At 43.6% G+C, this 24,972-nt stretch overlaps 1 protein-coding gene across 1 annotated transcript in view; it reads right to left on the reverse strand.

Annotated features, from left to right (window-relative positions):
* Window positions 1-24,442, reverse strand: part of SLC46A1 (solute carrier family 46 member 1) — a gene marked incomplete at its 5' end in the record, with an annotated part of 54,017 nt that extends 29,575 nt beyond the window's left edge. The window contains 2 exon segments of the mRNA XM_073616760.1: window positions 15,545-15,628; window positions 23,590-24,442. Coding sequence (XP_073472861.1) covers window positions 15,545-15,628; window positions 23,590-24,442 — 937 coding nt within the window.
* Window positions 24,443-24,972: the final 530 nt, after the last annotated feature.

The following is a 24,972-nucleotide window of genomic DNA, read 5'->3' on the forward strand; positions in this document are numbered from 1 at the left end:
AGTGTGTCAGTGTGAGTGTGTCAGTGTGAGTGTGTCAGTGTGAGTGTGTCAGTGTGAGTGTGTCAGTGTGAGTGTGTCAGTGTGAGTGTGTCAGTGTGAGTGTGTCAGTGTGAGTGTGTCAGTGTGAGTGTGTCAGTGTGAGTGTGTCAGTGTGAGTGTGTCAGTGTGAGTGTGTCAGTGTGAGTGTGTCAGTGTGAGTGTGTCAGTGTGAGTGTGTCAGTGTGAGTGTGTCAGTGTGAGTGTGGTTTTTTTTTTTTTTTTTTAAAAACCAACACACACACGTACAGGGTTGGTTGGGTTGGGGAACTTCCTTATGGCGCAATAATGGGGAGATTTCAGGCATGGTGGTGGCAGGGGAGTGAAAGCTGGCAGGACAGGGGTATGGTGTTGGGATGTTGCAGGTGTGGTGGTAAGTGGTGCCTCTGCGAGTAGTTGACAGCTCTAACTCCAGTGGTGGTCCTCCTGGCCGGCAGAAAGTATTTAGAAAATGTTGCTTGAAGGTTTAAGGGACTGTCACTGCTTCCACACACCCAGTGAACATTAGAACGTCCCCAACACGTTTCCATCCGGGGACCTGGGACTGGCATGCCATGTGTCTTGCTTCGAGGTAGGTGGGAGGGAGACCAGCAAATATCCATTTGTTGATCTCCTCTACCTAGTAAGACCCGGAAAGCAATTTGTAAATTATCACTTCCCCCAGCCACTGTGATCCTGCCACCACTTTCCCCAGCCATTTTCCAAAAAATAAATAAATACAACACAACACTGTATGCCAGCTCAGGATGATCCTCCAAGTGCCGGCATGCCTAACTTTTGTAACAAACCAGTTATGGGAGCAGGATTATAAAAATACAGATGGGTGTGACCTGTGTCCCTCAATGAACCCCATGGATTGTCAGCATTGCTAAAATTCGAGTATATGTGACTGGGAAAAGGGAGGCACATAAATAGCCTCAGCTAAATACAGTATACAGTGCTGTGTTCAGACAGAACTTTGTCTCACACCTAGAAAAAAATAGAGTTGGATTGAGCTGTGTGGCACTCTGCCATTCATAGGCAGCTTGTTATTCGATGAATGAATACAAAGCTTCCTCTGATTGGCTGAGGTGGAGCATCAGGCTGATGACATCACAAACCCTGCCTGAGCCAATTAGTGGAAACTTTGTATTCATTCATAGAATACAAAGCTGTCTATGAACAGCTGATAGTCGCACAGCCTGGCTATTTTGTGCCAGGTGTGAAACAAAAATTTCTCATCTCACAGCTGGAACAGCGCTGTGTACTATATGAAACTACATACAGCTCATACAGCACTTGAGAGCCGCTGCAGCAGTTAGTGAAGGAAATCGTTCATTTGGAGAAGCTTAATCCAAATAAACTACTTAAGTTACAAAAAAAAAAAAAAAAGATTTTTAAAACAGCTTACCTGTAAAATCCTTTTCTTTGAAGTACATCACGGGACACAGAGCCATAGTAGTTACTATGTGGGTTATAGGCCACCTTCAGGTGATGGACACCGGAACACCCTAAGACAAGAAGTGCACTCCCTATATAACCCCTCCAACTACTGGGAGTACCTCAGTTTTGTAGCAAAGCAATACATGTCTATACCAAAAATGGAGGGACCTCTGTGTCCTGTGATATACTTCAAAGAAAAGGAAGTTACAGGTAAGCTCTTTTAAAAATCCTATTTTCTTATCGTACATCACGGGAGGCAGAGCCATAGTAGTTACTATGTGGGATGTCCCATAGCAATGCCAACTGAAGGGAGGGAGACACCAAAAGTAGGGCACTAAGACTAGAGGACTTATACTGCAGCACACTGCGCCCAAAGGCGATATCTTCATGACCTCTTACATCTATTTGATAGAACCTGGTAAACGTATGGACTGAAGACCAAGTTGCGGCCTTGCGATACACTGCCCAGGAAGTACTAACAGCCCTGGTAGAGTGCGCTTTAATATGAAAAGGTGGAATTTTCCTCTTTAAACCATAAGCTTGAACAATCACTTGAAAAATCCATTTAGAAATAGTAGATTTTGGACGCTGCCTGTCCTCTTAGGACCTTCTGGCAACACAAACAAAACATCTGGTTTTATGAATCTGAGCGGTCACCTTCAAATAGACCTTGACTGCTCTCACCATATCAAGAGAATGTAGCGACCTTTCTTCCGCAGAACGAGGTTCTGGGAAAAAAAAAAAAAAAAAAAAAGGCCGAATGATATCCTGGTTTAAACGAAAACCTGACACTACCTTCGGTAGGAAATTAGGATAAGTAAAATTATGGAAATGTGGTGCTCGCAAGTGTAGATGAGTGCAGATGTGAATATAAAAAGCAAAAAACATAAAGTCCAAATAAATGTGCTGAATGTTCTGATCCGCAATGGGGGGGGAAAAAAAAAAAAAAAAAAACACCCCTTACCTAACTTTTGAAGTGGAATGGACCACAGACGCTCCAGGACTTTTCAGGTGCAGAAATGCCACCTCCACATGTGTCCCCACTCACCAAATGGCGATGACCCCCAGCTTTGCAGTCTGGGGGTCACTTCAAGCTTATGTGATGGTATCCAGAGAAGCTCAGGAGTGGTGTTGTGGCCATCAGAGCAAAATATTTCTTGTTGGAATTTCTCTCAGCAGAATCACCAGGCACCAAGAAAGGATAGATAAAAAAAAAAAAAAAAAAAAAAAAAAATTTATATATATAAAATAGTGAAAAGTAACATTTGAAAAGGGATTTATTCCATATACAAAATGGGTACTTACAAAATAGTTGATAAAAAACAGGCATGTAAAGGGATTGGAGATGGATCTGGACGCTGCTCACGGCATGCGTTCCAGAAACCAGGACATTCCAAGCAGCAGGGAATGACGTCAGTGCCACCGGAAATATGTCAACATGCTGTTTCGCCAACCTACAGGGCGTTATCAAAGGACCCAATACAACCTTATCCTTATGAATAATTAAATATGGCTCTTTACAAGAAACAGCCAACTCTGATGCTCTTCTTGCAGAAGATACAGCAACCAGAAAAACGAATTCCCTTGTCAAAAAGGACCAAGGGAATATCTTGTATCGGTTTAAAAGGCTGTTTCTGTAACGACGACAGGACTAAATTCAAGTCCCAAGGGTTCAGGGGTGACCTAACTGGAGGATTAATCCGCTTTACCCCCTGAATAAAGCTATGAACCGGAGAGTTTTAAGAGGCCAGCTTAATTTCTAATCCCATCTGTAGAAATTCAAGGATCCTACCTATGACACATTTCCTGGGGTGCCAACCCCTGGATTCACACCAGGAGACATATGCCTTCCAGACGCTAATATATGACTCTGGAGGCCAGCTTCCTAGCATTAACCAAAGTAGAAACTATTGAACCTGACATTCCACGGTCTTGTAGAATGCGAGTCTCAATAGCCAAACCGTTAAATTTAGCGTTTGTAAGGTAGGATGGAATACCGGACCTTGTGAGAAAAGGTCTGGCCGCGGTGGTAGGGTCCATGGGTCCCCTACTGCCATCTTCACAATCTCTGCATACCAAGATCTCCTGGGCCTCAAGAATCACCTCCTTCCCTTCCTGCTTGATCCTGCTAAGAAGGCGCGTAAGCAGCAGAATAGGAGGGAATGCATAGATCAGTGAAAACTGATCCCACGGAAAAACCAAGGCATCTGTTCCCCATGCCAGTGGTTCCTTTGTCCTTGACAAAAAGTTGATCTTTTTGTTGAACCTGGAAGCAAACAGATCCACGCCCGGAATTCCCCATCTTTGACATTGACAGAAAGATGTCGGGATGAAGAGACCATTCTCCCGGGAACAACTGCTGGCGACTCAAGTAGTCCGCCTGCCAATTCTCTATTCCTGGAATGAAGACTGCCGATAGGCAAGAGATGTTGTCTTCTGCCCAAGATAGGATATGCTTCACCTCTCTGGGCTGCACGACTTCTGCCCCCTTGGTGATATAGGCCACTGTTGTGGCATTGTCGGATTGGATCCTGACAGGACAAATCCGTAATCTGAGTGTCCAGGCCTTTAGCCCGAATTTATAGAATATTGATGGGCAAGGTCATTTCCATTGTGGACCATTTTCCTTGGACAGATGCTTCTTCCAGGACTGCTCCCCAGCCCAGAAGGCTGGCATCTGTTACCATCTTCCAGGTAACTGGTAGGAAGGATTTTCCTTTTTGAAGATTCTTGGATATGAACCACCAAGAGGCTTTGACGCACTTTGGGGGACAAATGCATTGGGAAGTCCACAGCTTGGACCTTCTTGTTCCAAGTTGACAGGATACTGTGTTGCAGTAGTTTTGAATGAAACTGCGCATAAGGTACGGCCTCGAATGAAGCCACAATCTTTCCCAACAATCTCATGCAAAGTTGAACAGAAGAAGGATTCTTCTTTTCTTTGACCATCTGAATCAGTTCCCTTATGGAACTGATCTTTGCCTGTGGCAAAAACACCCTCTGAGCTGTATCTATGATCAGCCCCAAGTACTGCAATCTCCTTGATGGTTTTAGGGAGGATTTCTCTAGGTTGAGAATCAAACCTAGATATTCCAGGTAGCGGATGGTGTTGACCAAACTTTGGTTTAAGCAAGCTACCGACTGATCTGATCTATCAAGAGTAGATTGTCTAAATAAGCTAGAATCATTATACCCTGAGCCCTTAATTTGGCTAAAGGGGGAGCCAGAACCTTTGTAAAACACTCAAGGTGCAGTAGCTAGACTGAAAAGGCAGAGCTACAAACTGAAAATGAAGATTTTCTATCTTGCAGCGTAGGTATTTCTGGTGAGCAGGAAAAATAGGTACATGGAGATAGGCATCCCTGATGTCGATTGATGCTAGCAGTTCTCCACCTTGTAGAATGGAGACCACTGATCGTATTGACTCCATGCGAAAAGAGCGGATAAAAAAAAGAAAATAAAAAAAAAAAAAGTTTAGATCTTTGAGAGCTAAAATGGGTCTGACATCCCAGTTTGGTTTTGGTACCGTGAAAAGGTTTGACTAAAACCCTAACCCTCACTCTTCCATGGGGGCCACCGATATCACTTTTTGAGACAAGAGATGATCCAAAGCCAGAAAGATTTTTTTCTGGATCTCTGGGAACGCTTGATCTGAGAAAACAAGGAGATGGGAACTCTAGTTTGTAACATCGAGATATTGAGGAAGCCACCCATTTGTCGCAACACTCTTCCTGCCAGACCCTTGAGAACTGCAGAAGTCTTCCCCCACTCGAGCAAGCGGGGGTGTCCCTTCATGAGGAGGTTTTAGTATTTTGTTTTGTGGGTTTCCTCCACCTGGGCCTCTTTTGACCCTGGGGTTGACCCTGAGGTTTACCTCTTGAACTTGATGGCGGAGGCCGTTGTGACTGCCTGGAGGCGGATGTTCCTGGCACTGGAGAAGAAGCTAGTTTAAAAGAAAACCGCTTAAACTTCTTCTTAGCTGGTAAAAGGGAACTTTTTCCATTAGAAATTTGGATGTATTTATCCAAATTGTCTCCAAACAACCGTTCACCGTGAAATGGAAAACTAGGCAAAAGCATGGCCCTTTCGGCTGACCAATTTTTCAGCCACAGAATTCTACGCACATGCACCATCCCCAGCATAAGACGTGAGGCCTGGAGAATATAATCTCTCATAATGTCTACTGTAAAACATAACGCCTCTGATATCCCAGTCAAATCTTGGGCCTGTTTATCAGGAATAATCTTGAGCACCTCTTTAAACTGGTCTTTTAAGGACTGACATACCCAGATTGCTGCCAGCGCAGGCTGAACCACTGAACCTGCCAGAGAAATATTTTATAGGAATTCCAACTTCTTATCTCTTGGAATCCTTCAGCATTTGAGCATGGTCTACCGGACAAGTTACGTTTTTGTTCACAGAGGATGTAGCAGCGTCAATTGCTGGAATCCCCCATTTCTTATTAAACTCTTCTCCATAGAATAAAGTGTTGAAAACTTTTTTGGAGGAAAACATTTTCTGGGTGCTTCCACTCAGAATACACAAGCTTTTTTTAGTAATGAATGGATAGGAAAAGCATGAATAGCTTGGGGAGGCTTTAGCGAACCCAAACAAGAAGTGGGCTCATCAACTGACTCCGCTACTGACAGCAAAAATGTGGAGCTGACCAATTCAGTGAGAGATTGTACCAACAACCTTTCTTGAGAACCCGATCCATCCGTATTAGCCTCTTCAGAAGAGGAGTCCGCCTCTGGTGCCCTGAGAGAAATTCGTCATCTCTCACCCAGTGTTCCTCAGATTGAGGGTCCTGGGTAATGGAAGGGGACCTGTCACGCTTAGTCCCACTCTGGAATGCGATTAAGGCATCAATATTTTGTTCCAAACCTAAAATGGTTGAGGAAAAAACCTCTTAAGTAATATAAACAGGGGCTGCAGTGTTAAGAGCAGCTGCAACACCCGACATCCCTGATGGCTCACTCTGACCAGCCAAGGCACTCTCAGGGGAGGATGCCATCTGTTTTGAGACTGCTCTAGGCTTTGCTTGTGGCTGTAGAAGTCCTTCTATGGTTCTTTTTTGTTGAGGAGTTTTTAACCCCCCTTCCGACCATAGCCCAATGCACAAAGCAGAGGTACTACCAGAAGGAATGCATCCACTGCTTGAGCAATAGTCCAGCCCTGCCGCTGCTATCAATGCTCAGTTTGATGCACTAGTAAATGTGTCAAAGGAATGCCTGTGTCACCAAACCTTTTATGCCCCTCATGTCCCTCCGTTAGCTTGCAGCAGCAATAATGGTGCTTTTAAAAACACACATTCCCGCACGGGACGTTGGAGGACGCCAATGCCGCGCTTAGCCCAGCCCCCCCCCCCAATTTAAAAAAAAAGAGCTTTCCCACACGAGCGCGGGCCTCTGATCCCACGGGATCACTCCGAGAGGGGGAAAAAAAAACAGCGAGGACAGAGCCTGGAATCCGCCGAGTAGGGCAGCGTGCTGACAGTTTTTTTTCCCCCCCCCCCCATTTCTCCTGCGCTCTTTCTTGTGAAGAGGGGGAGAATACAGCACAGGTGGGGGGGATGTCTGGTGAGGAGGAAAACCCCCCAGACTTACCAGAGGTCTGCTTGCTGGCTGGAGAGAAAAGGAAGCCTGTTCCGGACACATCATGATCCGTTTGAGGAAGCATGAGAAGGTATGTGCTCCATACAGCACCCCCCCCCCCCGGTGACACCGTGACAACATTTACTAATTAAAAGGAGACCTTTCATAAGAAAAATAAAACATTTTAGAAAACTCCACTTGCCTTTTCCGCCGCAGGGTTTTCTGAGGTAAAACTAACAGACCCATTCTTCACCCTTCACGGTGGGTTCCGTTAAACCTACAGGAGCCGGAGACCCTCGGGGAACCCACAATCCTGGACCTGTAACAGCATCCCGCCAGTAAAACTTAATGGCCTTAATACCAAAAAGTACTGGATCCCGGGATCGAGCTCTTTAACCACTTCCCGCCCGGTCAATAGCATATTGACATCCGGGAAGTGGTTGAGTTATCCTGACTGGACGTCATATGACGTCCAGCAGGATAACATGCCGGCGCGTGCCCGCAGCGATCGGCGGCGGCGCGTGTCCCTCGGACACAGCGCTTCCCCAATCTAGGTAAACAGCCAATTCTATTGGCTGTTTACCCCGTGATCGGCTGTGTCAAAGTCACAGCCGATCACCTGTCATAATAAGGCATCCAGAGTAGTGATCGAGGAAGGCGAGTGTCCCTTGGACACAGCGCTTCCCCGATCGGTAAACAGCCAATTAAATTGGCTGTTTACCAGGTGACCGGCTGTGTCCAATCACAGCCTGTCACAAATGTAAACAAAAAAGTTGCTGTTACTATCTGATCCCTGCTCTCTCCTCACACACAGATCGTGAGAGGAGAGAGCAGGGATCAGTGAGTTATTCAGTGTGTCTGACAATACTGTTTGTACTGTGCACAACACGGCCCCCCCCCCCCCCCAATAAAGAGGACCTGTCACACAGCCCAGCCAATCAGCCCATCTGTCAATCAGCCCATCTGCCAACCAGCCCATCGCCATCGGTACCGCCACACAGGCTACCAGTACCGCCATCGGTACCGCCACCAATAACACCACTAGTACCTCTATCAGGCCCACCATCTATACTACCACACAGGCCGCTACCAGTATCGCCATCGGTACCACCACCACCCGTACCACCATCAGTACCGCCATCGCCTTCTGTACCGCCACCACCATCCGTACCGCCATTGGTAGCACCACCACCTGTACCGCCACCACCCGTACCGCCACCACCACCCGTACCTCCATCGGTACCACCACCCATACCGCCATCTGTACCACCACACAGGCCCGCCAATAAGAATTGCCATAATGTCCCAAAGGCTTTACACACCCGAGGAGGCATATGAGATTCTTACCATGTCGGATGATGGGAGCAGCGGGGAGCTCACATCATCTGGTTCAGAATACGAGCCAGTGGAGGATAGTGGATCAGAGTCCGAGTCCGCGGAGGAAACCGTCCCTCCCAAAAGATTGAGATCAGGACCAAGATCAGGAGATCTGCCCACCACCAGCAGCGCCAGACCCCAGGAAGAGGAGCCCAGTACAAGCACTGGAATTACCCGCCCAACCCGAAGAACCCCGCCCCAGTCCTACCTTCCCGATGCCCTGGCAAACCCCTTATGGTTGCCTGCCAACTCAGGACTTGCTATCATCCCCCCTTTCACCGCGCAGCCAGGTGTGCAGCCCGACACTACGAATTTTTCTGAATTCGATTATTTTTCTTTATTTTTCCCCCAAGATTTTCTGCAGAATATGGTGGATCAAACTAATTTATATGCATCCCAATTTATTGCTGCCAACCCCAATTCTTCCTACTCCCGCATGTTCCAGTGGCGATGTGTCACACTGGATGAATTTAAAATGTTTTTGGGCCTAACTTTTAAATATGGGGCTTACAAAAAAGAAAGAAGCCCATGCATATTGGTCCACCCACCCCATCCAACACATGCCCATATATTCCGCTGTCATGTCCAGGACAAGATACGACATGATTATGCGTTTTCTCCACTTCAGTGACAATTCCCAGTGCCCTCCCCGAGATCATCCCAACCATGACAAATTGTTCAAGATACGCCCGCTAATCAATTCCGTTTCCCAGCGATTCAAAGAATCCCAGACCAAAAAATTTGTGTGGACGAGTCCCTCATACATTTCACTGGCCGACTGCACTTCAAGCAGTATATACCAAGCAAGAGATCCAGGTATGGGGTGAAGTTAAATAAATTATGCGATCGAGCCACTGGATATATCTTCACATTCCGGATCTACGAAGGCAAAGATTCCCAGCTCCAGCCCCATGATTGCCCCACATATATTGGAACCAGTGGGAAAATTGTCTGGGAGCTGGCATACCCCCTATTCGACAAAGGATACCATTTATATGTCGACAACTACTATACCAGCCTGCCCCTTTTTCGTCACCTTTATAATAAAAAAACCCCGGCCTGTGGTACCTTCAAAAAAAAAAAAAAAAAAAAAAAAAAAAAAACTGTAAGGGATTCCCACGAAATCTGTTGGCAAAAAAAGAAAGGGAGAATCGGCATTTTCATGAGGAACGAGGAGGTGTTGGCCATGAAGTGGAGGGACAAGAAAGATGTCCACATGCTCTCTACCATCCACAATGACACCGTGGTGGAGATCCAAAGAAGACGCGGCCCCATTGTAAAGCCCGAATGTGTCCACGACTACAATATGTATATGGGGGGGGGGTGGATTTAAACGATCAGATGCTACAGCCCTACTTATCAAACAGAAAGTCCCGTTACTGGTACAAGAAAGTTGCCTTTCACCTTTTTCACATGGCCCTTTTTAATTCGTTTGTCTGCTACCAAAAAGCAACTCAAAACCAACAAGTCACCTACCTCAAGTATTTTGAATCGATCGTCACTGCCCTCATTTACCAACAAGGTCCCGCCCCAGGAAGCATTCGCTCGGATGCTGCGAGTAGACTTCACGAGCAACACCTTCCCTATAGCATTCCCCCCACAGAATCTGGAAGAAGACGCCAAAAGAAATGCCGTGTATGCAGCAGAGGAGGAGTAAGAAGAGATTCCAGCTATTATTGTCCCCAATGCCCCTCCCAACCTGGCCTGTGCATCGGAGATTGCTTCAGAAATTATCATGCATTCATCCAATATTAGTTCCCTGTATTATTGATCAAAATCCCAAAACTATACTTCTCACACGTGTACAGATAGAGATAGCGGCGCTAATATAAATTGTGTAAAATAATGGGTCAGAGCAGTATAATGCCTACGACCCTCTACTTATGCATAAAAATAATAATAGTGTCATGAAAAATATTAATTTTATCATGAAAAGAAATTTCCTTAACACCCAGTGAAAAGTGTCACTATAAATAATAAATTACAAGAAATGAATGATCAAGTTCAACAGTTGTTTTTCAATCTTCTTGTGAAAAATCTTCTTCTACTCTTCCACCACACCACCGTGATAGTGACACCACTCCCTCTGAAGAGCGCACTCACCAAATTGTATAGCCTCCCACTCTCGTGTTTGGCAAAACAGCAATTGAACCACACCTGGGTTGCATGTGATGAACCGTGACTCCAATCAAGCCAGCTCCATATGTGAAAAAATGAATAAAGTGCTCCACATAGCGTGATACCATTTTGACAGATTTATTAAAATCACTTCAAACACACTTCAATGGTTACACTCACTTTTAAACTGAAACATAAAGGCCTTTAAAAAGAAATCCACAGCAAGCATAGCAAGCAACAGGATCAGTGATCCAACGGTGCACCACGGTCACAGCGGACCTGAAGTGTAAACTGGTGTATCTCTCACCCAACCTTCTAAGGCCCAGCCATCCGATCGGTGTAGTCCTCCTCAGACAGCAGCATCTAATGTCAGTGCGATGGAATGCCGTGTAACCATGCCCAAGACATGTTTCGTCGAATAGACTTTTTCAAATGGGATTGGCTACACAGATGGTTCATCAATCCTTATATACCATCTATGATCAGTCATGTGATCGCCATCAGTCATGTGATCGCCATCAGTCATGTGATCGCCATCAGTCATGTGATCGCCATCAGTCATGTGATCGCCATCAGTCATGTGATCGCCATCAGTCATGTGATCGCCATCAGTCATGTGATCGCCATCAGTCATGTGACCTCCTGCTCTGCACATGCTCACACTTCATATCCCCCTGACCGTGAAGCACAGGTACAAAGACTGAATGCATTAGTGGATCCCAAACATTTTTACGGTGTGTAGTTAGAATGCTGCGTCCAGCATTACCATATATGACATATCCTAACTTATAATCCACCACTAGTTACAGTGCTAATGTGGAAAAAGTAACCAATAAAAATGAATAGTAATAAATTAAAAATGAACATTTCAACAGGAGATAATGAATTTGTCTGGTTTAAAATACAAGCTATATAAATTAGTCATGATACTATCCTACAGCTGCATAGGACAAACAATGACAGAAACACAATCTGATCCTATTAATAAAAAATATGGATGACTGCGGACGAGTCTAAAAAAAGGAGAATAAAATGATATATCATCAGTGGTCAATGAATAAAACCACCTCAAACATGAAAACATCCCACCAAGTTTTAACTTGTTTACAATTAATGGCATCTAAGGCTGCAGGTGGTAAATAAATAGACAATGGTTTGTAGCAAGAGATATACAAATAAACTGCCCCTGAATCTCTTACTCCACTGCGCCAAAGAAAAGTGCAAAGCTATATAAAAGATGTGTAAATGAATACAAAATGTGTACATCCACAGTGTACAGTGAAAAAAAGCTGCCACTTAAATACATAGACTGATCAAAACCCAAAACTATACCTCTCACACGTGTACAGATAGAGATAGCGGCGCTAATATAAATTGTGTAAAATAATGGGTCAGAGCAGTATAATGCCTACGACCCTCTACTTATGCATAAAAATAATAATAGTGTCATGAAAAATATTAAATTTTATCATGAAAAGAAAATTTCCTTAACACCCAGTGAAAAGTGTCACTATAAACACTGTACACTGTGGATGTACACATATTTTGTATTCATTTACACATCTTTTATATAGCTTTGCACTTTTCTTTGGCGCAATGGAGTAAGAGAGATTCAGGGGCGGTTTATTTGTATATCTCTTGCTACAAACCATTCCCTGTATTATTACCAGACTGCCATTTCCCCATTTGCCTGCTACCAATGTTAATTAACTGACCCTGGCCTGTTTACAGACGATGTCTTTGCTTGCCGTTTCTGCACGTTTCTGACTTGCATGTGTACCAACCTCAGCCTGTTTACCGACGATGCCTCTGCCTGCCGATTTAAACCACGTTTCTGACTTCCACGTGTACCGACCTTGGCCTGTTAATCGACCAGGTTTTTGCCTGCCGCTTGGACTGATCTTTTGGCCATCTACTTTAGTACACAGGGGTCTCACATATGTGAGGGGCTTCAGAATAGCGTTCTGAGTAGAGAAAACCAGTTTTTCGTTTTCTGTGCTCCCAGAACAGGGTCTGGTTGCCCAGAGGCTTCAAAGCGATTTGGGTGGGAGAAGCCTCTACCCCTGTCCCCCTGGCCCTAAGCTTGATGGTCCTTTCTGCTGCCTGGACCAATACTTTGGCTGTGCTGACCATATTGCTGCCTGTAAAGACCCATTACATTATGGACCGTGTTTCTTCCTGCTGTTTGGACCAATACTTTGGCTGTGTTGACCATATATCTGCCTGCTGCCTCTGACTTTGGACAGTATTTCTGCCGGGACACCTCTGCCTGCTACCTGGACCTGTGCTCTGGCTGTGCTGACAGTATCTCTGCCTGTATGAACTATGGACAGTATTCCTGCCTGCTGCCTGGATGATTGCTTTTGCTGTCGCTGACCTCATTCCTGCCTGCTGCCTGGACCGATGCTCTCCTCTGTGGACCACTGCACTTCTAAAACCACAGGTAATCTTTTGTTATTTGGTATGTACCTGCTATGTGTTAGAAATATGAAGGGCCTACAAAAATGTGATCGGTAATCAGAAAATGATATGTGTAATTAATGCTGCTAGAATGCCTGGAGGTGCTACCTGGATTTTGGGCCTCTGTATGTGGCCAGGCTGTGTAAAAGTCTCAAACATGTGGTATCGCCATACTCAGGAGTAGCAGAATGTATTTTGGGGTGTCATTTTTGCTATGTACATGCTATGCATTATAAATATCTTATAAATGGACAACTTTGTGTAAAAAAAAAAAAAAAAAAAAAAAAAAAAAAAAAAAAAAAAAAAAAAGCATTTTCATTTTTTTTCCACATTTTCCAAAAACTTCTGGAAAAAAAAAAAAAAATGAACCGTTCAAAAGACTCATTATGCCTCATAGATTATACGTTGGGGTGTGTGCTTTCCAAAATGGGGTCATTTTGTGGACAATTCAATTGTCCTGGTGCTCCAGCGCCTTCAAAAGTGTAATAGGTGGTTGAGAAAGGATATGTGCAATTTATGCTTGTAGAACGCCTGAAAGTGCTACTTCAGTGTTGGCCCTTTGTATGTGGCCAGGCTGTGTAAAAGTCTCACACATGTGGTATCGCTATACTCAGGAGGAGTAGCAGAATGTATTTTGAGGTGTAGTTGCAATTATGCATATGCTGTGTGAGAGAAATAACCTGTTAATATGACCAGTTTGTGTAAAAAAAAAAATAAATAAATAAATAAAATATAATATAATATCTTAATTTTCCCAAGAATTGTGGGAAAAAAATTACAGCTTCAAAAAAACTCCCCATGCCTCTTAGTAAATACATTGGACTGTCTACTTTCCAAAAAGGGGTCATTTGGGGGGTATTTGTACTTTCCTGGCTTGTTAGTGTCTCAAGAAATGAGATAGGCCTTCAGGTGAGATAGTACATCAGTTGTGATCAATTTTCAGTGATTGGCACCATAGTTTGTAGACTCTATAACTTTCACAAAGACCAAATAATATACATTAATTTGGGTTATTTTTACCAAAGATATGTAGAAGTATACATTTTGGCAGAAATTTATGAAGAAAAATGACTTGTTTGAAAAATTTTACAATAGAAACTAAAAAAAAAGTATGTTTTTTCAAAATTTTCGCTGTTTTTTTTGCTTATATCGCAAAAAATGAAAAACCCAGTGGTGATTAAATACCACCAAAAGAAAGCTCTATTTGTGAGAAGAAAATGATAAACATTTTGTTTGGATACAGTGTAGCATGACTGAGTAATTGTCATTCAAAGTGTGAGAGCGCTGAAAGCTGAAAATTGGTCTGGGCGGGAAGGTGCATAAGTGCCTGGTATTGAAGTGGTTAAAAAAAGAAGCATTTACAGGCAAAACCGCACTTCTTCGGACACGAGGCTCTGGTAGCATTCAATTCGGCCTAAAAGACACTTTGAATGGATCCCGCTGCATAGCTAGCCCCAGCAAGGATTGCTCCAGTGGAGCTCAGCACAGCACATCTTCACTCATGATGAACACCTTAGACACTGGCGAAAAAACTGAGGTACCCCCAGTAGTGGGAGGGGTTATATAGGGGGAGAACTCTTTGTCTTAGGGTGTGCCAGTATCCATCGCCTGAAGGTGGCCTAAAACCCACATAGTAACTACTATGGCTCTGTGTCCCGTGGTGTACGATAAGAAAAGTGCAGCACACATTTGGCAATCCACCCAACAGATGGCATCAGCACTTAGCCTTAGATTTTAAAAGGTTACCAGCAGTGCAAACAATGAGGTAGCTCCCAATGCTTCAGCTCAACCAGCCGTACTCATTGAGTCTTCAGGGACAGGGCCACGCCTGGGGCTATGCCACGCTCTGTGGCTAACTAACAAAGTACACGGGCCTGGAAAGTGCCACAATGCAGAGCCCAGTGCCCAAAGATCACATTCCAGTCTAGCCCAACGCGTCCATCCCAGCTGGGTCCGAGTACAGCCTCCAAAGAAGGGATGAGGAAACACTGATCCTGAGAGCTGCTATGTATGCTCTGTAGAAACCAACTCAAAACAGTGGTGTAGCAAGAAATTCTGACTGAAATCACCAAGGAGAAAAAAAAAAAAAAAGCCTCCTCGCCTACAGCATATTTTTTTTCTATACTACAAATTCATTCAATGGCAGTTTGCATAGCTGACAGTAATCTGGCAACACTACTATGCTATATGGCTCTCAAGAACAACAAAGTACAGGAACATTATTCTGCGATCGCATTACAAACCCAGCTATTACATAACCATGCCCTTCTCAGATACCACAAAAGCAGTTCCTTTTTCAGCTGTGATTTACAAGCAATACACACTGGCAATAAAAATCTGTTACAAAGATTGCCAGGAACGCAGTGACCTTTGAATCTTCAGGAGACTTCAGGCCAACATGCAAAAAGGTTTAATGTTAACTAATTTGTTTTTCCTGTGCTGGTTGAACAATACCAGAAAACACCATTACAAGGCTCTGCTCTCAGGGCAAGGTTTACTGTATTTACTTTAATAGATTTTTTTCCAAGTAGCATTACCTTGTTCACCTTCTTCCACCAGCCTTGACAACTTAGAACGGATCACAGGAGTAGTTGCCATTGAAAAGAAGCGTAACCCATACCCTATTAGACAAAAAAAAAAAAAATAATATAATAGTGTTTACTTTATTGGTAAATCAGTTAGGTATACATACGATTCATTCTTTCACAAAACTTCAGCTGAACGAATTTAACAGAATCCTCTAGGCCTGAAAAAAATGAATCAACATAATCAATTATGAAAATAGTTGTCAACTATTTTCATAATCAATTAGTTGGGTCAGCCAATTAGTTGGCCTGCATACAGAAAGCATGATTTGTTTACATATCAGAAAATACAGTGCAGCACACATACAGCTCGGTACACCTGTTCATACAGGTCAGCAAGTGTCTGAGAAATTGTGAATGTGTGAGGAGCAATGCCTCGTGGGACATGTAGTCCTGAGCAGAAGGAGGACTAGCAAGAAGCACTCTACACAATACTTTTTGGTTTGCTATAGGGGCACTCTGAAGACAAGAGAAGCTAAAAGCGCCAGTGGGGGACCCCAGAAGAGTACGATGGGGGCTGCTCTGTACAATACCATTTTGCACAAAGCAGGCAAGCATGCCAAATATTAAAATAAATATTCCAAAACGTTTAAAATCACTTTAACTCAGTTGATTACATCAAAACAAGAAAATGCCGGTGTTTTGTCAAATTCGGCGACCTGTCAGAATTTGTAACGGAAGTGACGTTCTGTTGCCATCTTGCTACACCCCGCACTCTTCCACAGTAAGAATACAGTGAGAAGGTGGCAAGAGGACATCTTGTTATACCCACCAGTCTAGCATTTCACTTATTTTTACCACTAAATGGAACTTATAGTGACAGTGATCTCACAGGTTTGCTAATCTGACATAACACGGCTGCTTTTACAATTCAAAATCAAAACATGATCATATGGATTTCCAAATAATGTATTTCACTATATAAGCTCTGTTTAGTGGTAAAAAGTGTGAAATGGCAGACTCCAGTGGGTGCAATAAGATGTCAGCTTGCCACCTTCTCACTGTGGACAAGTGCAAATGTAGCAAGTTGGCGGCGACAGAACGTCACTTCCATTTCAAAATCTGACGGGTCACCTAATCTGATGAAACACCGGTCATCGGCATTCCTCTCCTCATGCTGACAGCGTATGAGGGGAGGAAAGCCAATCAGTGGCATTTCCTCACAGGGGAGATCTGCACAGCTAATCAGGGCACTGATTGTCAGTGCAGCAGAAAAATTACTTATTTACAAACAAACAAAAAAAATTTATAACAAAAACTAAGAATGGTACTATGACCTGTCAAATAATCATGTAGCATGGATAGTAATGGAGTTCCCAGAAGATTCTATCCCACTGTGGTTTCAGGTAGGCAACCCAATATTGGCACATAGTATAGCAGTGAAGAGTTGTTAATCACTGCTACTCTGACAGAGGGGAATCACTGTCTCTGTGGAGCACCCATGGATCCTATGCCAAGGCCGTAATAGCCTCATATGATCTATAGAAGTCAAGATTACATAGTTACATAGTAGATGAGGTTAAAAAAAGACAAGTTCATCAAGTCCAACCTATGTGTGTGATTATATGTCAGTATTACATTGTATATCCCTGTATTTTGCGGTCCCCGCTAAGACCACCGCCTGTGGAAGGGAATTCCACATCCTGGTCGCACTTACAGTAAAGAACCCTCTATGTAGTTTAAGGTTAAATCTCATTTCCCTTATATATTTAATGAGTGGCCACGTGTCTTGTTAAACTCCTTTCCATGGAAAAGTTTTATCCTTATTGATTATGGGGTCACCAGTATGGCATTTGTAATTGAAATCATATCCCCTCTCTAACGTCTCTTCGCCAGAGAGAATAAATTCAGTGATCTCAACCTTTCTTCATAACCAATATCATCCAGTCCCTTTATTAGCTTTGTTGCCATTCTTTGTACTTGCTCCATTTCCGGTACATCCTTCCTGAGGACTGGTGCCCAGAACTGGACAGCATACTCCAGGTGAGGCCAGACCAGAGTCTTGTAGAGTGAGAATTATTGCTTTATCTCTTGAGATATCCCCTTTTTAAAGCATGCCAATATTATGTTTGTTAGCAGCAGCCATTGCTGAGCCTGTTATCTACTAGGACCCCTGGGTCCTTTTCCATCCTAGATTCACCCAGAGGTTCTCCCACTAGTGAGTAGATTGCATTCATATTTTTTGCCACCCAAATGCATTATTATACATTTTTCCACATTAAACCTCATTTGCCATGTAGTTGCCCATCCCATCAATTTGTTCAGATCTTCTTGCATTGGTTTGGCAAGAATGATTCTTCATGAATCCATGCTGATTACTGCTAATAATAATAGTTTGTTACTAAAATCCTGTATATAGTCTCTTATCCCCTCCAAGAGCTTGCATACTACTATTGATGTTAGGCTAACGGTCTGTAATTCCCAGGGATGTATTTTGGCACTTTTTTAAATAATGGTGCTACATTGGCTTTTCTCCAATCAGCTGGTACCATTCCCGTTAGTAAAAATTAGGAACAATGGTCCGGCAATTACTTGACAGTTCCCTAAGGAACATCGGGTGCAAGCCATCTGGTCCCGGTGACTCATTTATTTCCAAGTCCATCTCTAATTCTGTCCTGACCTTATATCTTAGGTTTCTTTTAGTTATGAAGGTGCTTCCTGTGATGTGTCATGATGATAAAAACACTGCAGTTTGGTTACTTCCTTCGTGAGGACTGAGGAGAAGAATACATTCAATGCCATCTCACCATCCTTTGTAACCAGATTTCCTTCCTCATTCTTTATGAGGCCAATATGGTGTGTCCTTTTTACTGTTTATATACTTAAAGTATTTCTTGGGATTTTTCTGCTCTCCTCCGCTATGTGTCTTTCGTGTTCCATCTTAGCCGACCTAATTGCACGCTCACATTTCTTGTTGCATTCTTTGTAAAGCCTGAATGCCGATGATTTCTCAGCCTTGTATTTTTTTGAAGGCCTTCTCCTTTGTTTTTAAATGCATTTTTACATTGGAGGTAAGCCATCCAGGATTTTTGGGCACTGGCCCATGCCCTTATTTAATATGCTCTTAAAGCAAACCCATCTCTCCTGTGTGTTCTTTGTTCCCAAGATTCTATCCCAATTTATATCTTCTAGCAAGGTTCGTGGTTTAGGGAAGGTGGCCCTTTTGAAATTCAATGTCCTTGTATTCCCCTTATGTTTCCCATTTGTGTGATTTATACTAAAGCCAATTGACCTGTGATCGCCGTTTCCTAAATTGCCCCTTATTTCCACATCTGTGATTGGGTCTGTATTGTTGGTAATCAGTAGGTCTAGTAACGCTTTGTTTCTAGTTGGTGTGTCTACCATCTGACCCATGAAATTGTCCCGCAAGACATTTAGAAACTGGTGAGCCTTTGGGCGAATGGGCGGTTCCTTCAGCTCAGTCTATGTCTGGATAATAAAAAACCCCCATTATGACACTTCCCATCCTTGCTGCTAATCCAACTTGTGATAGGAGGTCCGTCTCCCCATCCTCCCTCAGGTTAGGGAGCCTATAGAATACTCCCAGTATTTTCCCCTTAGTTTCATCCCTTTGGAGCTCTACCCATAAGGATTCCACCTCTTCCCTAGCTCCCTTAGTGAGGTCATCTCTCACATTCACTTGTACATTATTCTTGATATACAGGCAGACTCCTCCCCTTTTTTACCCCCTCTATCCCTGCGAACCAAGGTTCTGTTGAACCAAGTCTCTGAAAATTCCCACAAAATCTAAATCCTCCTCTTACAACAGTATCTCCAGTGCTCCCATCTTGTCCACGAGGCTCCTGGCATTGGTGAACATGCCACGTAGTTTAGACCGGTTGCATACTGTCCTCTTATTGGGTGTTCCGAGATTGCAAATAGGACTTGTTACTATACTTACCTTGAGTTTGTGTGCTTTAGTCAACCTACCACTAATGCCCCCAATACTACCCTCTGGAATATGTTCCACACTGACTATCTCTACCTCTGAACCACCATCGCCCAATTTAAAAGCCTCTCTAACTTTTTGGCCATCTTCAACCTCCTCATTTAGGTGCAGTCCGGCCCCCTTCTATAGAACTGGCGACCGACTGAGAAGTCGCTCCAGTTCTCCAGGAACCCAAACCCCTCCTTACTACACCAGCTCCTCAGCCACTTGTTTACTTCCCTTATCTCCCTCTGCCTTTCTGCTGTGGCTCTATGTACCGGTAGTATTCCTGAGAATACTACCTTGGAGGTCCTTTTCCTCAATTTAGCTCCAAAGTCCCTAAAATCATTCTTTAGGACACCTCATCTGTCTTTGATTTTGTCATTGGTGCCAACATGCACCATGACAGCTGGGTCTTCCCCAGCCCCTCCCAGTAATCTGTCCACCAGATCTGATGTGCTGAAGCCGAGCACCCGGTAGACAGCATACAGTTTGGTGCTTCATGCTTCAAGTTTGTGACAGATTGCTCTCTGTCCTAAGAATTGAGTCCCCTACCACCAGAATCTGTCTTTCCTTTCCCTTCGCTCCCCCTCACCCCCACTCTCACTGGAGGAGTTCTTCCCCTAGCAGCTAGGAGAGTCCCTCAGCTCCAGCAGTGCTGGTCCGACTGGTTTCACCAAGGTCAATCAATGGAGCGTACTTATTGGGATGTTCCAGCCCAGGATCGGCCTCCCTGGCCCTTTCCCCTCCATCCTATCTACTCTTTTTTTAGTGCCTGCACCTTTGTCTCCACCCGCCTCTGTGCTGGCCCCTGCCAGGTATGTTTCTGGCTCTCCTTTAGAATGGAGGGACTTCTGAGTGCTGACAGTTGTTTCCCTAGATCCAAAATCTGGGCTTCCAGGGAAACAATGTGCTTACATTTTGCACTGCAGTATTCGTCCTCGATCAGATGATCAAGGAACGCATACATGCCGCAAGATGTACACCGAGTCGCATCTCCACACCCGCCGGGCATTGTACCTACTAATTTAATGAGGATTGGGGATTATACCCTGTCCAAACTAACTACTAGCTTCCTGACACTAATACTCAACACAATACACAGGTACTAAACGCCACAATACACGTGCACTCGCAGCCCACATGCACTCGATTAGGCCCCAATGTTCTTGGTGGCAAGCTCCACCTCAGATCATATGCCTGAGCTTCAGTACAGACTTTGCCATTTGAGAGCTTAAATGACAGGAGCTTGGTTTAAAGTGGTTATAAATAATATCAGACATGAAATTTGAATAAAGCATATTCTTCTCTAGTGTGTACTTGTCTTAATTAAGAGCACTAAGTGTCATACCGGTCTGCTGCTTCATTCCTCTGCTATCAACATGAATCACTTCTAACAAGTTTCCCTTACACAGAGAAAAAAAAAAAAAAAAAAAAAAAAAAAAAAAAAAAAAGGGGAAGGAGGAAGGATTGCAAACAGATACAAACTTACGTAGGAGGGTTTCTAGTATCTCTGTATCACGAGACCAGTCACTTCACTGGGTATATACAGTACATAAGGGTTTATGACCATGTTAACATAAAGGAAGTGGACAGGTCCTAATCTGAAAAAGTCCGATGGGGCATACACACGGTCTGAATATCCGACCAAAGGCTCCCTTTCCGACTGTACGGGGCATAAGAAAGAAAAAAAAAAACCCACACACCCAAACAGGTTTAGCAGGTTAGGGCAAAGAAAGCTTTACAGCAACTTCAGATGACAGAAAACATTAGCTCTCACACAATCTAGCAAATCTAGCACAGGAAAACCACATTAAGGCTCTGTTTCCACTACTGCGACTTGTTTTGCGACTTGACACATGTCAAGTCGCATGACAAGTCAAATCCCATGTATTTCAATGGTCCCCGTTCTAATTAGTGCGACTCAGGTCGCAGCGTCTCCAAAAAAGGTTCTTGCACTACTTTGTTCCATCTTCGGTGCGACTTGTTCTCCATAGAAAGGTATTAAGTCGCAATGCAGTCGCATGTACATGTCTGACACCGCGACTTTGTTGTGACTTCCACGGAAGTACATGATCTCTGCTCCTCCCAAATACATCACTTCCTATATTGATGTACGTGAGTGTGGAAGACAGGAAGGGGAAGTAACTAAGCAGGATAAGGAATTACATCACTCTGGCTAAATCGCAGATCAAAGTTGTTTTTAAAGTCGCATCAAATCGCATTGTAAAGTCGCAGTGTAAATCGAGCGACTTTGGGGACGCACTAGTGGAAACAGCCTTAATTCAGTAACACAATCTGTATATTTTCCTGGATTCTCAGTGTGCCATCAGAAAAAAAAAAAAAAAAAACCCAACCACCACACACCCACAACAGGAGTCTGCCATTTCTCCTCATTACATAAACAAGGCACAAACACTTACAGCAAAGTTCCCCTAACACAATACCAGAAATACACTTGTAATGAGCACCCAGTTTTTCAGCCTTAGGGCTCATTCACACAGGCACAACAATAAGTAAATAAAATACTGCATTCAGATGCATATTTTCTGCATGAAAGACAGGTTCTTGCTGGCAAAGATAAAGCTCAGTCACATGGGAAAATAAAAACGTTGCATTTAGGCATTTTTTTGCATGAAAGAAAGGTCCCGCATAAAATACACACCTAAAAGACTCATGTTTATGTGCATTTATGTGCGTCCTTAAGTAAAAAGGTCAAAATATCTACGCACATAAAATCTGCAGTTGTGTCCTACTTTTTTTTTTTTAGTACGTGGCTAACTACAGCACACATTTTCATATGTAGATGCAGCTGTGAGTATGGGCTCATTGATAACTATTGTGTTTTTAAGATGCATTCAACACTATCTGCATCTAAAAAGGCAGTGATTTTGTGCCCGTGTGAATGAGCCTTTCGTCAGGGATCTGAGAGACTACGTTATTACTCATGTTCTGAGAGGTCAATCTCACGAGGAGCACAAGGGTCAGCCCATCTGGCGGGATGCTATGACAACATAGCAGCTATGGCAGCTTACATGGACAAGCCAGGTGAATGCACGCCACAGGGATGCCGTACAAACATAAGACATGGGTGCAGGGTGTGCGTGCGCTAATGAGGTCAGCTGGTGAGCTGCTTCCTGTGTGTTTTACTGGTTCCCATGTCCCAAATCTACATACCAGGAAGTCATGAAGCTTTTTATGGAACACAGCAGGGGCTAAGGTAACACCTTGTTCTAATAAATCAAAGGAAGCTTTTATTTTTCTGCAACAGAGGTACATGAATTGTATATTGGTACATAGGGAAGCTGGAATTCAGAGAAAAAAAAAAAAAAAAAAAACACACACTTGGCCTTTAAGGTCTGCTTACAGCTGGGCTTCTGAGCTTGTCCAGGACTAATCTGATATGTTACTGTGGTCCTTGTTATGTGCCATTATTATGAATAAAAAGTGATCTAAAGCAAAGCTGGTGGACTGAAAATTAATGGTGGTAAACAGTATAGTGGTTGAGATATTGGGAGTTTTAAAGGAAAACCCCAAGTTTGGATAGAGTGAGGAAAAGTTAGTGTTGGGGTCCCCATCATTTTTTCCCCCCTGCCGGCGAGTTTACTTAGGAAACACATTAGAAAGACTAGGAAGTTACATTAACGGCAGATACATGCATTTTAAGTGAACCTGTGAGGATAGAACTATGGCAGAGCTGTCAAGGTACAGGCTCCAGGCCCAATATAACGATCCTGGTTTCACTGCATAGAGCTCATAATGAAGATGAAGACCCTGCAGGTCCCAAATTCCTGACATCACAAGTTTACCTTAACATACATTGACAATAGTGATTTTTTTTTTTTTTTTTTTTTTAGACGTGTTTGAAAACATAAGTATCCCATTCAAATACCCTGAATAAAGTAAATGCATCTTAAAAAAGGGCCACAAATGCTGCACGTGTGCAATCTGTTGTGAGGTTACCTCATTAAGTCTTATGCTTTTTTCAAGGAAAAATATAGCAAACAAATCCTCACGCCTCTATAATGTATATGGGGGGACCTTAGCGTTAAATGGTATAATACCTCACCTGTAAACATAACTGGAGTGGTAGAGGCCACAGAGAAGACCACCAGGCCTGCGATATTAGATAAGAATCCCAACTCTGCCACCCAGCCATCTGCAAGGAACAGCTGGAACAGGCGCAGTCCAGCCAGGCTGCTAAGATATGTCAGGTGCTCGGCCGCTGATCCGTAGCCAATAAGGAAAGAGTCCCAGCACAGAGGAAAGCTGAGTTCATAAATCACCATCAGGTCCTTTGCTCCCATGTGAACAGTTACAACCAATAGGAGAGCCAAACAGTACAACCAAAGCTTGCTCTGACGTTTATTCTCTCCAGGCAATGCGAAGAGCTGATAGACTGTCTTATAGTGCTTGGGAGTAATCAAGCTTGATGGCTTCTTGTCTTTTACCGACTCCCTGACACAGAAATAAACATAAAAAGCAGTGAAGATGTTAACAGCCAACGCAAGCCAGAATGGGTTAATGTAGCCTTGGCTCTTTCGCCAATACCCGCCGAGGATACTGGCCACCATTCCAGCTATACCTAGACATGCCTCCAAAACAGCAACACGGAATGTGCGTGACTCACGATCTGTGATGTCTGCTATATAAGCAAAACAACCAGCAAGGATGGTGTTGAAGTCACCGGTGAGGCCAGCAAGAACACGTCCAATTAATAAATAGCCAACATGTAACTCTAGGTACATAACCAATAGATACACGCCAACTTGCAAGGTCAGTCCGATGAAAGGGAGGATGAGTATTGGGCGACGTCCCACATGGTCGCTCCATGGACCCAGGAGAGTTACTGAGAACAGGCCAACAAGCAATCCACTCAGGTTTAAGTAAAGACTCCAGTGTGAAGTTTGCTTTTCCACTTCCTACGAATAAGAGAGGCAGATCAAAATAAAAGTATAACAGCGCAAGCAATTATTACAAAAAGTTTATCTGTAAATACTGATAAAAGCACAACGGTCATGACCCAAGAATAGTTGGAAGACAGAAAATCACATATAGCAAACATTTAAGTTTTCATCAAACTCAGCAGTTCTGGAAGTCCTTTTCAAACTCCAGTATGGTATTGCTGAATACAGATATTTATGATGGCATTGCCGACTGTAGTTTTAAACTGAATTTCTCCCCAACATGTACATGTATAATATCTTAACGCGGTTGTAAAAAGGTAAAGTTATTTTTTTTACCTCATCATATTCTCTGAATTACAGTAAAAAAACCTTTTAAAGTGCAGCTTCCCCCCTCAGCCACCCCCCCCCCCCAAATACTTACCTGAGCACCATCTCAGTCCAGTGCTATGCACGTCTGTAGCAGCTCCTCTCCCCTTTCACTGGCTCAGTCTCCCAGAGGTGCAGCCGAGAGGCTGAGCCAGGTTCCGGTCTAGGCATCTGGATGA

The sequence above is a fragment of the Aquarana catesbeiana genome, linkage group LG02 (assembly GCF_042186555.1).
Source record: "Aquarana catesbeiana isolate 2022-GZ linkage group LG02, ASM4218655v1, whole genome shotgun sequence".
NCBI lineage: Eukaryota > Metazoa > Chordata > Amphibia > Anura > Ranidae > Aquarana > Aquarana catesbeiana.